General features: G+C 48.6%; 1 protein-coding gene across 1 annotated transcript; it reads left to right on the plus strand.

The window, feature by feature from the left end:
• Positions 1 to 2108: 2108 nt before the first annotated feature.
• On the plus strand, positions 2109 to 10285 carry LOC123449333 (beta-glucosidase 6). Its single transcript, XM_045126525.1, has 12 exons — positions 2109 to 2327; positions 5516 to 5582; positions 7822 to 7880; positions 7981 to 8056; positions 8150 to 8221; positions 8297 to 8384; positions 8514 to 8769; positions 8867 to 9206; positions 9305 to 9336; positions 9436 to 9538; positions 9639 to 9747; positions 9895 to 10285. Exons 1-12 carry the CDS (start codon positions 2124 to 2126, stop codon positions 10067 to 10069), a joined length of 1581 nt encoding a protein of 526 aa, XP_044982460.1. The 5' UTR covers positions 2109 to 2123; the 3' UTR covers positions 10070 to 10285.
• The last annotated feature ends 2139 nt before the right edge of the window (positions 10286 to 12424 follow it).

Below are 12424 nucleotides of genomic sequence, written 5' to 3' on the forward strand. Positions count from 1 at the left end.
GCCCGCAGCCCCTCGGCAGATCGGAAGTGTTCCTGTTTTTCCTTCTCAGTTATGGTAGATCTCGGAGACTATCTAAGTTGCCCAATGGTTGAAACCAACATCCCAATCATGAGCTGGAATGTTAGGGGGTTAAACAACCCAATCAGGCGAGAAGTAGTCAGAAACACCTTCGACTCCCACAGGATGGATATTCTACGCCTACGAGAGACTAAGTTAGAAATCTGGAACCAAGCTCTGGTGTGAGACATTGGAGGTAGTAGGCTATCCGAATGCATGGTGCTCTCGGCGTTAGGAACCAGAGGGGGGCATCGATCTTGTGGGATCAGAACATAGTAAACATCATCTCACATGAGGTAGGTCAATTCTCCATAACAGTGAGAGCTATGGTGCTTCAGTCCAACATTAGCTTCTGGCTTACCATCGTCTACGGCCCCGTCGAAAACTCGCTCAAGGATGCATTCTTAGTGGAGCTCGGGAATTTGGCTCCCCCGACCAGAGAACCATGGATCATAAACGGAGACTTCAACCTGATATACAAGACGAAGATATGGTTTGAGATGTCGCGTGGATGTTTGGCATGTTCTGTTGTTAAAAGGTGACACTAGCACTGCTGACACTACGTGGCGCTTTAAGATGAGGTTCGAAACTTGCCTGCTAAGCCGAAGACATTATCCAAGAAAGTTTATCATCCACGGCTTCGAAGACAAGTATGAGGGCTACTGATGGTATCCTGGACTAGGAGGTCCCGGCCTAGTCCATGGACCGGACTAATGACCCACTACCAAAGGAAGGACTCCAAAAGCCTCTGATATATGTTGTAGGAGCATCAGACTTCTTTAAGGACCTGGCGTGCACTCCTAGATTGTTATAGATTTGGCATGTATCTCATAGGTGGCAACCGGCCATGTGTAATCCTCGATACCCACGGTGCCTTTATAAGCCGGAGGGTTTGGTTCGTAGGGGAACAATTTATTCATCATCATCGTTAGGGTTTAGACTACAACTCAAGATCTCGAGGTAGATCAACTATGTACTTTGATACGCCCATAATACAAAACAAGAGAAGGACGTAGGGTTTTACCTCCATCGGAAGGGCCTGGACCTGGGTAAGAACACCATGTCCTTTGTCTCCCCGTTACCCATAGATTCGATCTAACAACTCAGAGCCCCCTACAAGAGGTCTACCTGTTTTGACAACGACAACCTCACACAACACAAGAAAGATGTTTGATTGGAGGAGCCGACCGTGGGGGATGAGAGGTTGACTCTGTTGGTAGGCTAATGGTACACCTTCGAAATAGGCTTTCACTCCGATTTATAGAATAAAGCAACGGTGCAAACAGCAGTCCATACAACCCACATACATGTTCAACCACAGATAACAACCGGAGCAACGGAACACTCTAGCCCATATAGAAAATAAAAGGATAATGGTACACATTATAAATTTTTTAAAAGGATTACTTATAAATTACTACACCATTCAAATTAAAACTATTTTTCTCAATCTTTGCACTAAACGAGTGACGTTTATTTTGGGACGGAATAAAAATGGTATTTTTTAAAAGACACAGACTTGGGTGAAAATGTATTTCATTAATGATTTCGATGGTCTGCATAGCTGTCGCGTGCGTCTCTCGGTAAACAAATCAAAACATCACATATGTACCGCAACCGGAATGATTGCTCAATAACAAGGTTTAAAAAGGGAAGGAAGGAAGTTGCTCCCCTCTCCTTTCTTCCCCTTCACTCTCCTGTAATGTCCCCGGCCTCCCCCAACAACCACCGTCGCTTCAGCCTCCACACTTCGCTCCCTTAAAGCAATCGCCCAGTCCAGCACGTACAGTACGCCGATGGCTGTGGCCGCTGACGCCACAACGGCGGAACCCCAACTCGCCGGCGAATTCATTCTGGGTTGGTTTATCGCTTAACCAGTGGAGGCGTGCATGCCTCATTTTCCCTGGCCATTATAAATACCCGCCCCACCCACACGCCGGCAAACACACACACACACACACACACTAGGCATTTTCCTTCTTTCTTTCTTTCTCAGCCCGTCCGTGCGTGCTCTCCGGAGCCCACGCACCACGACCTCGCTTTCTCTTTCCCCTTCTCGCTCCGGGATGGGGATAAAGCGGCCGCGGCGTGGCCAATGCGGCCGCCGCCTCGCGGCGACGGCGACGGCGACGGCGCCGCTGGCCCTGCTGCTTCTCCTCCTCTTCCTCGGCGCGCCGCCTGCGGCTGCGGGTAGCCGCGGCGGGGGAGGGCTCACGAGGGGCAGCTTCCCCAAGGGGTTCGTCTTCGGCACCGCCTCCGCCGCGTACCAGGTTCGTTGGCTGCCAGTGCCACTTCCCTCCATCTCTTCCTCTGGTCTGGGCCGCCGCGCCTCCGTACGTTCATCTTGCATGCCGGAGGTGACGGCGCCATTGATTCGACACTTGTTTCTCCATGCATCATGCATGCCGCACCGCGCGCGTCGGTTATAGTGCCATGTCGCGTCATGGAAACGACCACACATGTGTGTGTATGTGTCTAGTTTTCAAGCCGTCTCCGTCAAGCGCACGGCATTAACCGAGGCGAGGTCGTCGCCGATTTGCTTGGGACAAATTGACGAATCTTTGGTTTGGTTTGGATCGCTTACAAAAATGATAAACTAAGGTGCGTAGAGTATATGCCCCGTCATGTGATAGGAGGAAGAGGACCGTGCCCCTAAGCATCATCGGCCTTGCTCTAAGCATCACCATGGATAGGAAAGAGCCTATACAAGCCATGTGGGCAAAAAAGGGGTTGGAACAGAAGCTGTATTCTTGTCTTGTGGCCTTGGGTTTGCTTTCTGACGGTGCCATTTTGGACCCTCTCCCTCGTCTGCCTAGCTACCATCTATCGGTCGTGCATAGACCATCCACCTCAAGCATAGATTTCACAGTGGATGCGCGTACACGGCAAAGTTGCAGTAGACGAGTTTTTTTTTTTAAAAAAAGACATCATCCAGCGGCATGTTTTCCATTCTTATAAACATGCTTTTCACAGTGGATGCGCGTACACGTACGGCAAAGTTGCAGTATACGAGTTTTTTAAGAAAATGACATCATCCAGCTGCATGTTTTCCATTCTTGTAAACATGTTTTTCACTCTATGTACTACTCCCTCTGTACCGAAATATATGTGGCTAGCTAACTTTAACTACTCCAGCGAGTATATCTCTTTCTTCAAATATTGGACTCCATTAACAGCAGAGCGTTAATTGCGTTCTCGCAAAGAAAGCAAGCATTTCATGCGCGATTTTGTGTACCCGATTGATTACTGCCCAACTCATCGCCATTCACAACATGCCACGATCGTGTGTAGTGGAGTACCACAAGAGACCGATCGTCTCAATCAAGGAGCAGGAGCAGGAGCAGGTACGCATGCCTGCCTGCATGCATGCATGCTCTACCCGACCTGTCATGATCGTTCGCATATACGCCCCCTGTCCGTCGGCGCCGCGCTAGCTGCCTGCCTGCCTAGCTGGTTGACCGACTCTGGGTGGGAAACCTGACGAAAACGACCGGAAGTTTCAATGTTCACGTTCACGGGCGGCGCGCGTCCGGGGGAGAGGACGGTGCCCATTCGCGCGAGGGCGCAGTCAACCACCACTGCGCATGCGGCCGCGCCCCTCACTGTAACCGCACGTCTGACCTGTGTGTGTGTGGACGGCTGGGCGCACATGATACCAACGATCTCACGCTGGGATCAAATCAATAATGCAGAGTTGTGCTACTAAGAGCAAGGACAATTATAGGCCCGGTTTGGGACCGCTCCGCTTCATTAAAAACAGCTTCGCTACATCAAATGCATTTTGGAGCAGTTTTATGCATAAGTTGTAGTTTTTTTAAAAAGAATGTTTGGTTTTTATCCAGCTACAGCTTCATGAATGGGAAATTTAATGAAAATGATCAATTTGATGGTAGCTAGTGCCATGTCGCGTCATGGAAACGATCACACATGTGTGCGTGTGTGTCTAGTTTTTAAGGCATCTCCGTAACTCCGTTAAGCGCACGACATTAACCGAGGCGAGGTCGTCGCCTCATCGGCAACGAATTGCTTTGGACAAATTGACAATCTTTGGTTTGGATCGACAAAGCCAACATTCATGCATAGAGGGAGGCAAATTTGTTCATAGAGGGAACAAAGTTCATATTGAAGTGAATTACAACAATTACAAGTTTGGGGGGGGGGGGGGGGGGTTCTAGCCCCCTCGCCCCCCACTAAATTCGTCTGTGGGATCGCTTACAAAAATGTTTAACTACGGTGCGTAGAGTACTAGCTAGTGCGAGCGATGAGGTCGAAGAGTATATGCCCCGTCATGTCATAGGAGGAAGAGGACCGTGCCCCTAAGCATCAACATCATCGGCCTTGCTCTAAGCATCACCATGGTATGTATGGGACATGGGAGCCTAGAGGCCAAGTGGTGGAAGCCGGGACAAAAAAAAAAGGAGTTGGAACAAAGGGCTTTGCTACACGTACGTAGAGATTCTAGACAAAGTTACGTGACAGCTGATTTGTCATGATTAGATTGGATGAAAAAAAAACAGTCCAGACCCATCCCACAAAAATCATGGGGCGGTGGAGATTTAGATTATGAAGCTTAAGTAAGATTGTGTAACTATGTTACGTAGGTGTAGGATTATTATGGAACAAAAGTTGTATTGTTGTCTTGCGGCCTTGGGTTTGCTTTCTGACGGTGGCATTTTGGACCCTCTCCCTCGTCTGCTAGCCACGATCTCTGTATCCATCGGTCGTGCATAGGCCATCCACCTCAAGCATAGATTTCACAGTGGATGCGCGTGCACGGCAAAGTTGGGCGCACAAGATGTAAACGAAAGAAGACACATTAGATTTTTATATATATGAGGTTAAAAAGACATTGTCTAGCTAGACGTTTTTCACTCCTATAAACATGATCCACTCTTTGTCCCTATCCATGCATCTGTTTCTTCAAATACTATTCCTACTAAACTCCATTGACAGGACAGCATTAATTTAATTCCCGCAAGAAAGGAAATATTTCATGCGCCATTAAGTGTGGTACTTGACCCTGCCAATTTTTGCGTAGCCATTTATAATTACCATGCCAAGATTATGTGTAGTACTTACAGAAGAGCAGGAAACCGACCGGAAGTTTCAAGGTTCACGGGCGGCGGGCGGGCGGCCGGGGCAGAGGACGGATGGTGCCCATTCGCGCGCGGATGGCAGGGTACCACCACTGCACATGCCGCGCGAGGCCCCCATGCCCTCACTGTAACCGTCTTTGACCTGTGTTGTGCGGACGCACAATGCTCATGGCGACGGGATCAATACTACTACTACTACTACTACTACTACTACTGAGTACTCCAATCCAAAAAAATATAGTACCTAATACTGTAGTACATTTGATCCGGTGACGAGCTTGACTTGCATTTCATGGCTCGATCGAATAAATCTTCCGCTGTTACATGTTAATGTGTAGTACGAATGATATCCTCTTGTGCAGTACGAGGGGGCGGTGAAGGTGGACGGGAGAGGGCAGACCATCTGGGACACCTTCGCGCACACCTTCGGTACGTACTTCCTACTTACATGTATGTATGTATGTATGTATGTATGTATGTATGTATGTATGTATGTATGTATGTATGTATGTATGTGCGTATGTATGTATAATCTTCTTGTATTTATTCTATGCAAAAGAAATCTTCCTGTAGTTGTATTTACGTACGTAGTTACAGTACACGTACATACTTGACTTCCCCTGCTGATGCTATTCTCGATTGGTCTCGATCGTCCACATCCCGCATGTGCAACCCGAAGCTAGTCCTCTCAATGTTATTATAATACTGCTCATTGAAAAAATGCCATTGCAATTCTTCCATCCCCCTCTATATGTTTTTATGTTAAATTTGAGACACAAGTATCCTTGTCCTCCTTTTTCACCATACCCCCATTTTCTTCTCAATAATCGCACAAAACGGTCCGACGCACTCACATATGTCGTCGTCGTCATCTTCCGTTGGTCCATCTTCAGATCAGATTAAGGTACCAGCCTTGGTAGGTGCCTCCACCATCGACGCCACCATGACGCCAAACGACGACCTCCACCTATACGCGAGTCCATCTCCAAGCAACGAACGGAGATCCATGCTAGGATAGGGCCGCACCACCGCCGTCGCCCACCACCCACAAGCGCCACCCAACCCCAAGGTTCACAAAGCGACGCCTTCAAGAAGGGAACGACACCGTCGAACAAAGTTAAGGCTTTCGCCCGGCGCCCTCAGGCGTCGTCGTTGACGCGGCCGGCCATGGATTTCGCTCGAACTAGATCCCCGCCACCAGCAGCGTTCCGCCGCCCCGTGCGGCCGAGACGTCAGATCCACCGTCCGCACGGCTGCTAGCCTGCCGTGCCTCGCCAATGGAGGCGTCGCTCCAGATCCGGGCCTCCCCACGCAGGCCTCAGGCGGCGGCGAGGAAGGGAGGGGGAGGGGGAGGCGGCTAGGGTTAGGAGGGAGGGAGACGTGCGCTACTATACTTGATCCTCAATAAACAGAGGTATGCGTCACCTGTCAATTTTAAAAATTAAACTCGGGTCGTTAGGCTGCACAACCACATGCCCAACCATTGAGTCAAGGCTCTCTTTGCTTAATTAACTACCTCTAAATCAGCTTTTATGTAGAAACCTCACATAATATTACGTGGGTCTAGCATTTCACTTTTCTTCTACTCCCTCCATCACAGTTTATAAGGCATGTACGTATACCTAGGTCGTTAATTTGACCAACTTAATGAGACATATATTACAAAAATTATATCATTAAAATTTTTAGATGTTCTATTTTCTAATGATATAATTTTTATGTTAAACAATATATTTTATATAAGTTAAATTGACGATCTAGGTATACGTGCACGCCTTATAAACTGTGACGGAGGGAGTACCAAACTGATCTGCCATTAACCCAATTGATGACACGGTTGAAAGAATTGTAATGGCATATAGAGAAGAATGAAAGAATTGTAATGGCATTTTTTTCAACTCGTGAAAGCTATAGTGGCATAGATCCGACTAACCCTATGAAATTACCCATTTGACTTAAGTGAGTTACAATGCGTGCAAAAAAGTTTCACAAAGAGTGCCCCCTTAAGTTTTAGTGCCAAAGCATGTTCGAATGTCTGAGCGTGCAAGCCCAATCATTGGGTCGCGTCATAGTGTCATACTCAAATCGTGGAGCTCTGACCGTTCCCCTGAAGGCTGAAGTTAGTGCTTGTTTCATTCAGAACAAAAGAAGAAAAGAAGTTAGTGCTTGTTGTTTGTTGCAATGCTTCCTTTTCTTAAAAAGCGTGGATAACTAGTGGCGGAAGCAAAACACAGGGCCACAAAATCGGCAAATGCATTGTGCATGCGCCCCTGGTGTACATATCCCACCTACTACCCGCCTTGCAGAATACTCAGCAGATATATGTGCGCTCCGATCGAGTAGTGAAAGACGTCAACAAGGCAATGCTAACCTAGCACTCCGTCCCATAATGGAAAACGTTCTTTGACACCATGTCATAGTCCCTCCATTCCGAATTACTGCTCAATTGGCTAGAACCCGAGGGAGTACTCCGTCTTAAAATAAGTGTCTCAATTTTATACTAGTTTTAGTATAAAGTTAGTATGAAATAGTGGGTGAACATGCTGCATTAGGCAGCCATTACAATTAGTAGGAGCCTGTTGAGACTTCAAAACTCTGACTAATTCCACAAGACACAGCCCTAACGCAGAGGTGCTGCTGCCTCTTTCCCCCCTATTTCTCTGTGCAGGAAAGATCACCGATTTCAGCAATGCGGATGTCGCGGTGGATCAGTACCACCGTTTCGAGGTGAGCACCAGGCTCTACGCAACACCGAGTGTGTAGCATAGGAGCAATTGCACAATTCGATGTGACGCTTTGGAATGATGGCCGTTTCCTTTCTTGTCAGGAGGACATTCAGCTCATGGCTGACATGGGGATGGACGCCTACCGCTTCTCCATCGCCTGGGCGAGGATCCTCCCAAGTAGGCCGGCCATCTCCACCTGAAATTAATCAGCAGATTTTTTGTCGGTGACGCCTCTGACATATGCAAACGTTTATTTACTTTTTGTTTCAGATGGCGTTGGTCAGGTCAACCAGGCCGGCATCGACCACTACAACAAACTCATCAACGCACTGCTTGCTAAAGGTGAAAGCAATCGCAACATGTACCTTATTTGTATCCTTAAATCATCACTGACTCGAGAAATTCATGATCTTGCAGGGATTCAGCCATATGTGACCCTGTACCACTGGGACCTCCCCCAGGCCCTGGAGGACAAGTACAACGGGTGGCTCGACAGGCAGATTGTGTGAGTGACCACACACCACCCTCTTAACCCGCAGCTCTTGCAAGCTAATCAAGTGTAGATTCACGGCTTACAGCAAGCGCATGATTTCCATGACAATGATAATGTTCAAAATCCACCAAAACAACGCAGCGATGACTTCGCGGAGTACGCCGAGGCATGCTTCGCGGCGTTCGGGGACCGGGTGAAGCACTGGATCACGGTGAACGAGCCGCACACGGTGTCCGTCCAGGGCTACGACGCCGGGCTGCAGGCGCCCGGCCGCTGCTCCGTGCTGCTCCACCTCTACTGCAAGTCCGGCAACTCCGGCACCGAGCCCTACATCGTCGCCCACAACTTCATCCTCGCCCACGCCACCGTCTCCGACGTGTACAGGACCAAGTACAAGGTAATCATCCATCCATGCAACCATCCCCGTAAGCGATGCAGATTCATATCCTGATCATGTCCACCGACATTTGACACACCGTTGGAAACTGCTGCAGGCGGCGCAGAAGGGGCAGCTCGGGATGGCGTTCGACGTGATGTGGTACGAGCCCATGTCGGACGCGGCGGCCGACGTGGAGGCGGCGAAGCGGGCGCAGGAGTTCCAGCTGGGGTGGTTCGCTGACCCCTTCTTCTTCGGCGACTACCCGGCCACCATGCGGAAGCGGGTAGGGGAGAGGCTGCCGAGGTTCACGCCGGAGGAGGCCGCGCTCGTCAAGGGGGCGCTCGACTTCGTGGGCATCAACCACTACACCACCTACTACACCCGGCACAACGACACCGACATCATCGTCCGCCTGCTCAACGACACCCTCGCTGACACCGGCACCATCAGCCTCCGTCAGTCACCTCTCTCTCTCTCTCTGAATCTCCCTCAAGCTTTTACTGTCCTTTTCGTGTTAGAGATGAGAATGTCGATGGTTTTTGGCGATCTGCAGCATTCAAGAACGGCAGAGCGATCGGGGACAGGGTGAGTCCGGCACACACACATCATCTCCAAGATTATCGTGTACTAGTAAACTGTAAAAAGGTATGGTGATTGAACTGAAAGTGTGATCGTGAAACGCAGGCGAACTCGATATGGCTCTACATTGTGCCGAGAGGGATGAGGAGCCTGATGAACTACGTCAAGAACAGGTACAACAGCCCACCGATCTACATCACCGAAAACGGTAAGGGCACGACGAACCTGGATCCTCATGATCATGCAGCTAAACAGGCACCAAGTTTCAGAGCTCTGACGGCGTGCGATTGCTGATGGTGGTGCTGCAGGGATGGATGACAGCAACAGCCCCTTCATTGCCCTCAAGGACGCACTCAAGGACACCAAGAGGATCAAGTACCACAACGACTACCTCACCAATCTGGCCGCCTCCATAAAGTACTGCCCTATATCCTACTACCACTTCTGAATCTGTGCTAAGTTTCACGCTGCCATGGCTGCAATTGAAGCGAAAAAGATGTATGTATGATTTGCGCAATGTTTCAGTGAGAGCCTTACGTGGTCTGGTGTGGTGGTCGAATGCAGGGAGGACGGGTGCGACGTGCGCGGCTACTTCGCGTGGTCTCTGCTGGACAACTGGGAGTGGGCGGCCGGGTACTCGTCCAGGTTCGGGCTCTACTTCGTGGACTACAACGACAAGCTCAAGAGGTACCCCAAGAGCTCGGTGCAGTGGTTCAAGAGCCTCCTCAGCTCCAGCTGAGGTCGAGCTACTAGCTGTTGGTTTGTGCTTGTGTGCATGGTGGGACTCCATGTATTTGTCATCGTGTCTGTTGCTTCCAGTGTGTTAGGGTGATATATATACACACGTCCTGGGGTTTCAGGGTTAGAGGGTGTTGTCTTCATGGATTGTATGAATAGCTTCTACTTGTGCTCCTTGGACGTTTAATCAATATCAATATATATACATACACATAAAGGCAGATCTATATGAACATATAAACTTATCAAGTCGAGTTGAGCACGTGACTCGTTAGAGCTCGTTAAGATAACTAACAGATGGAAGGTGCGGAGGCACGCCGCGTCCAAACATGAGCCCATTGTTGACTAAATTGCAGCTTAATTTGTTGGCTGCTCGTATTTATTTTCTGTTATTCAATTTTACTAAGTAGCACGAAAAGATTACCGAATTGTCGAACGGAATACAAATTGTTGGGTCGATTAGAGATTATAGTGCCAATACATACAAAGATGAATGGAGGAGTACAATGAAGCGGACATTGGACTAAAAGGTTATAGGCTTCATAAACTAAAAATAACCAGATTTTCTAGCTTGATAGGTGACAACGCATATAAGTGCATATTATCATGAACCTTTCTTTGATTTGAATTTCTGGATTTAGCAGATTAGATCATGAGCTTTTCATGCATTTGAACTGTTGGGGAACGTTGCATGGGAAACAAAAAAATTCCTATGCACACGAAGACCTATCATTGTGATGTCCATCTACGAGAGGAGATTAGATCTACGTACCCTTGTAGATCGCTAAGCGGGAAGCGTTAAGAAACGCAGTTGATGTAGTGGTACAGCTTCGTGATTCAAATCACCGTCGTTCCACGATCCGTCCCACGATCCGTTCCTATCTAGCGCCGAACTGACGGCACCTCCACGTTCAACACACGTACAGCTCGATGACGATCTCGGCCTTCTTGATCCAGCAAGAGAGACGGAGAAGTAGATGAGTTCTCCGGCAGCGTGACAACGCTCCGGTGGTGGTGATGATCTACTCCTGCAGGGCTCCGTCCGAGCTCCGCAGAAATCCGATCTAGAGGTAAAACTATGTGGTATAGGTTTGAGTTGCACGCGGCAAAGTTGTGTCTCAAAAGCCCTAAAACCACCAGTATATATAGGAGGAGGGGAGGAGCTAGCCTTGGGGCTCAAGGAGACCCTTGGTGCGCCGGCCGAAGGGAGGAGGTGGACTCCCACCCCAATTCGGTTTGGGGGAAGGAGTCCACTCCTTCCTTCCCACCTCCCTCTTTCTTTTTTTTCCTTTCCTTTGATGTTTTTCCACTTGTGGCGCCATGGCTCTATTGGCCTCGCCTCACCAGTCCACTAAGGGCTGGTGTGCCACCCTAGGGTCACTCGGCTCACTCCGGTGAATACCCGGAACCCATTCGTCACTCCTGGTACACTGTCGGTAATGCCCGAAACTTTCCGGTGACCAAATGAAACCATCCTATATATCAATCTTAATTTCCGGACCATTCCGGAAACCCTCGTGATGTCCATGATCTCATCCGGGACTCCGAACAACATTCGGTAACCACACATATAACTCAACTATACTAAAACATCATCGAACCTTAAGTGTGCAGACCCCGCGGGTTCGAGAACTATGTAGACATGACCCGAGATACTCCTCGGTCAATATCCAATAGCGGGACCTCGATGCCCATATTGGATCCTACATATTCTCCGAAGATCTTATCGGTTGAAACTCAGTGCCAAGGATTCATATAATCATGTATGTCATTCTCTTTGTCCTTCGGTATGTTACTCGCCCGAGATTCGATCGTCGGTATCCATATACCTATTTCAATCTCGTTATCGGCAAGTCTATTTACTCGTTCCGTAATACAAGATCCCGTGACTACACTTAGTTACATTGCTTGCAAGGCTTATTTGTGATGTTGTATTACCGAGTGGGCCCCGAGATACCTCTCCGTCACACGGAGTGTCAAATCCCAGTCTTGATCCATACTAACTCAACGGACACCTTCGGAGATACCTATAGTGCACCTTTATAGTCACCCAGTTACGTTGCGACATTTGATACACACAGGGTATTCCTCCGGTGTCAGTGAGTTAGATGATCTCATGGTTATAGGAATAAATACTTGACACGCAGAAAACAATAGCAACAAAATGACACGATCACATGCTACGTTTATAGTTTGGGTCTAGTCCATCACATGATTCTCCTAATGATGTGATCCAGTTATCAAGTGAAAACACTTACATATAGTCAAAAAACCTTGACTATCCTTGATCAACTGGCTAGCCAACTAGAGGCCTGCTAGGGACATTGTTTTGTCTATGTATCCACACATGTATCTG

Source organism: Hordeum vulgare, chromosome 4H (assembly GCF_904849725.1).
Source record: "Hordeum vulgare subsp. vulgare chromosome 4H, MorexV3_pseudomolecules_assembly, whole genome shotgun sequence".
NCBI classification, from domain to species: domain Eukaryota; kingdom Viridiplantae; phylum Streptophyta; class Magnoliopsida; order Poales; family Poaceae; genus Hordeum; species Hordeum vulgare.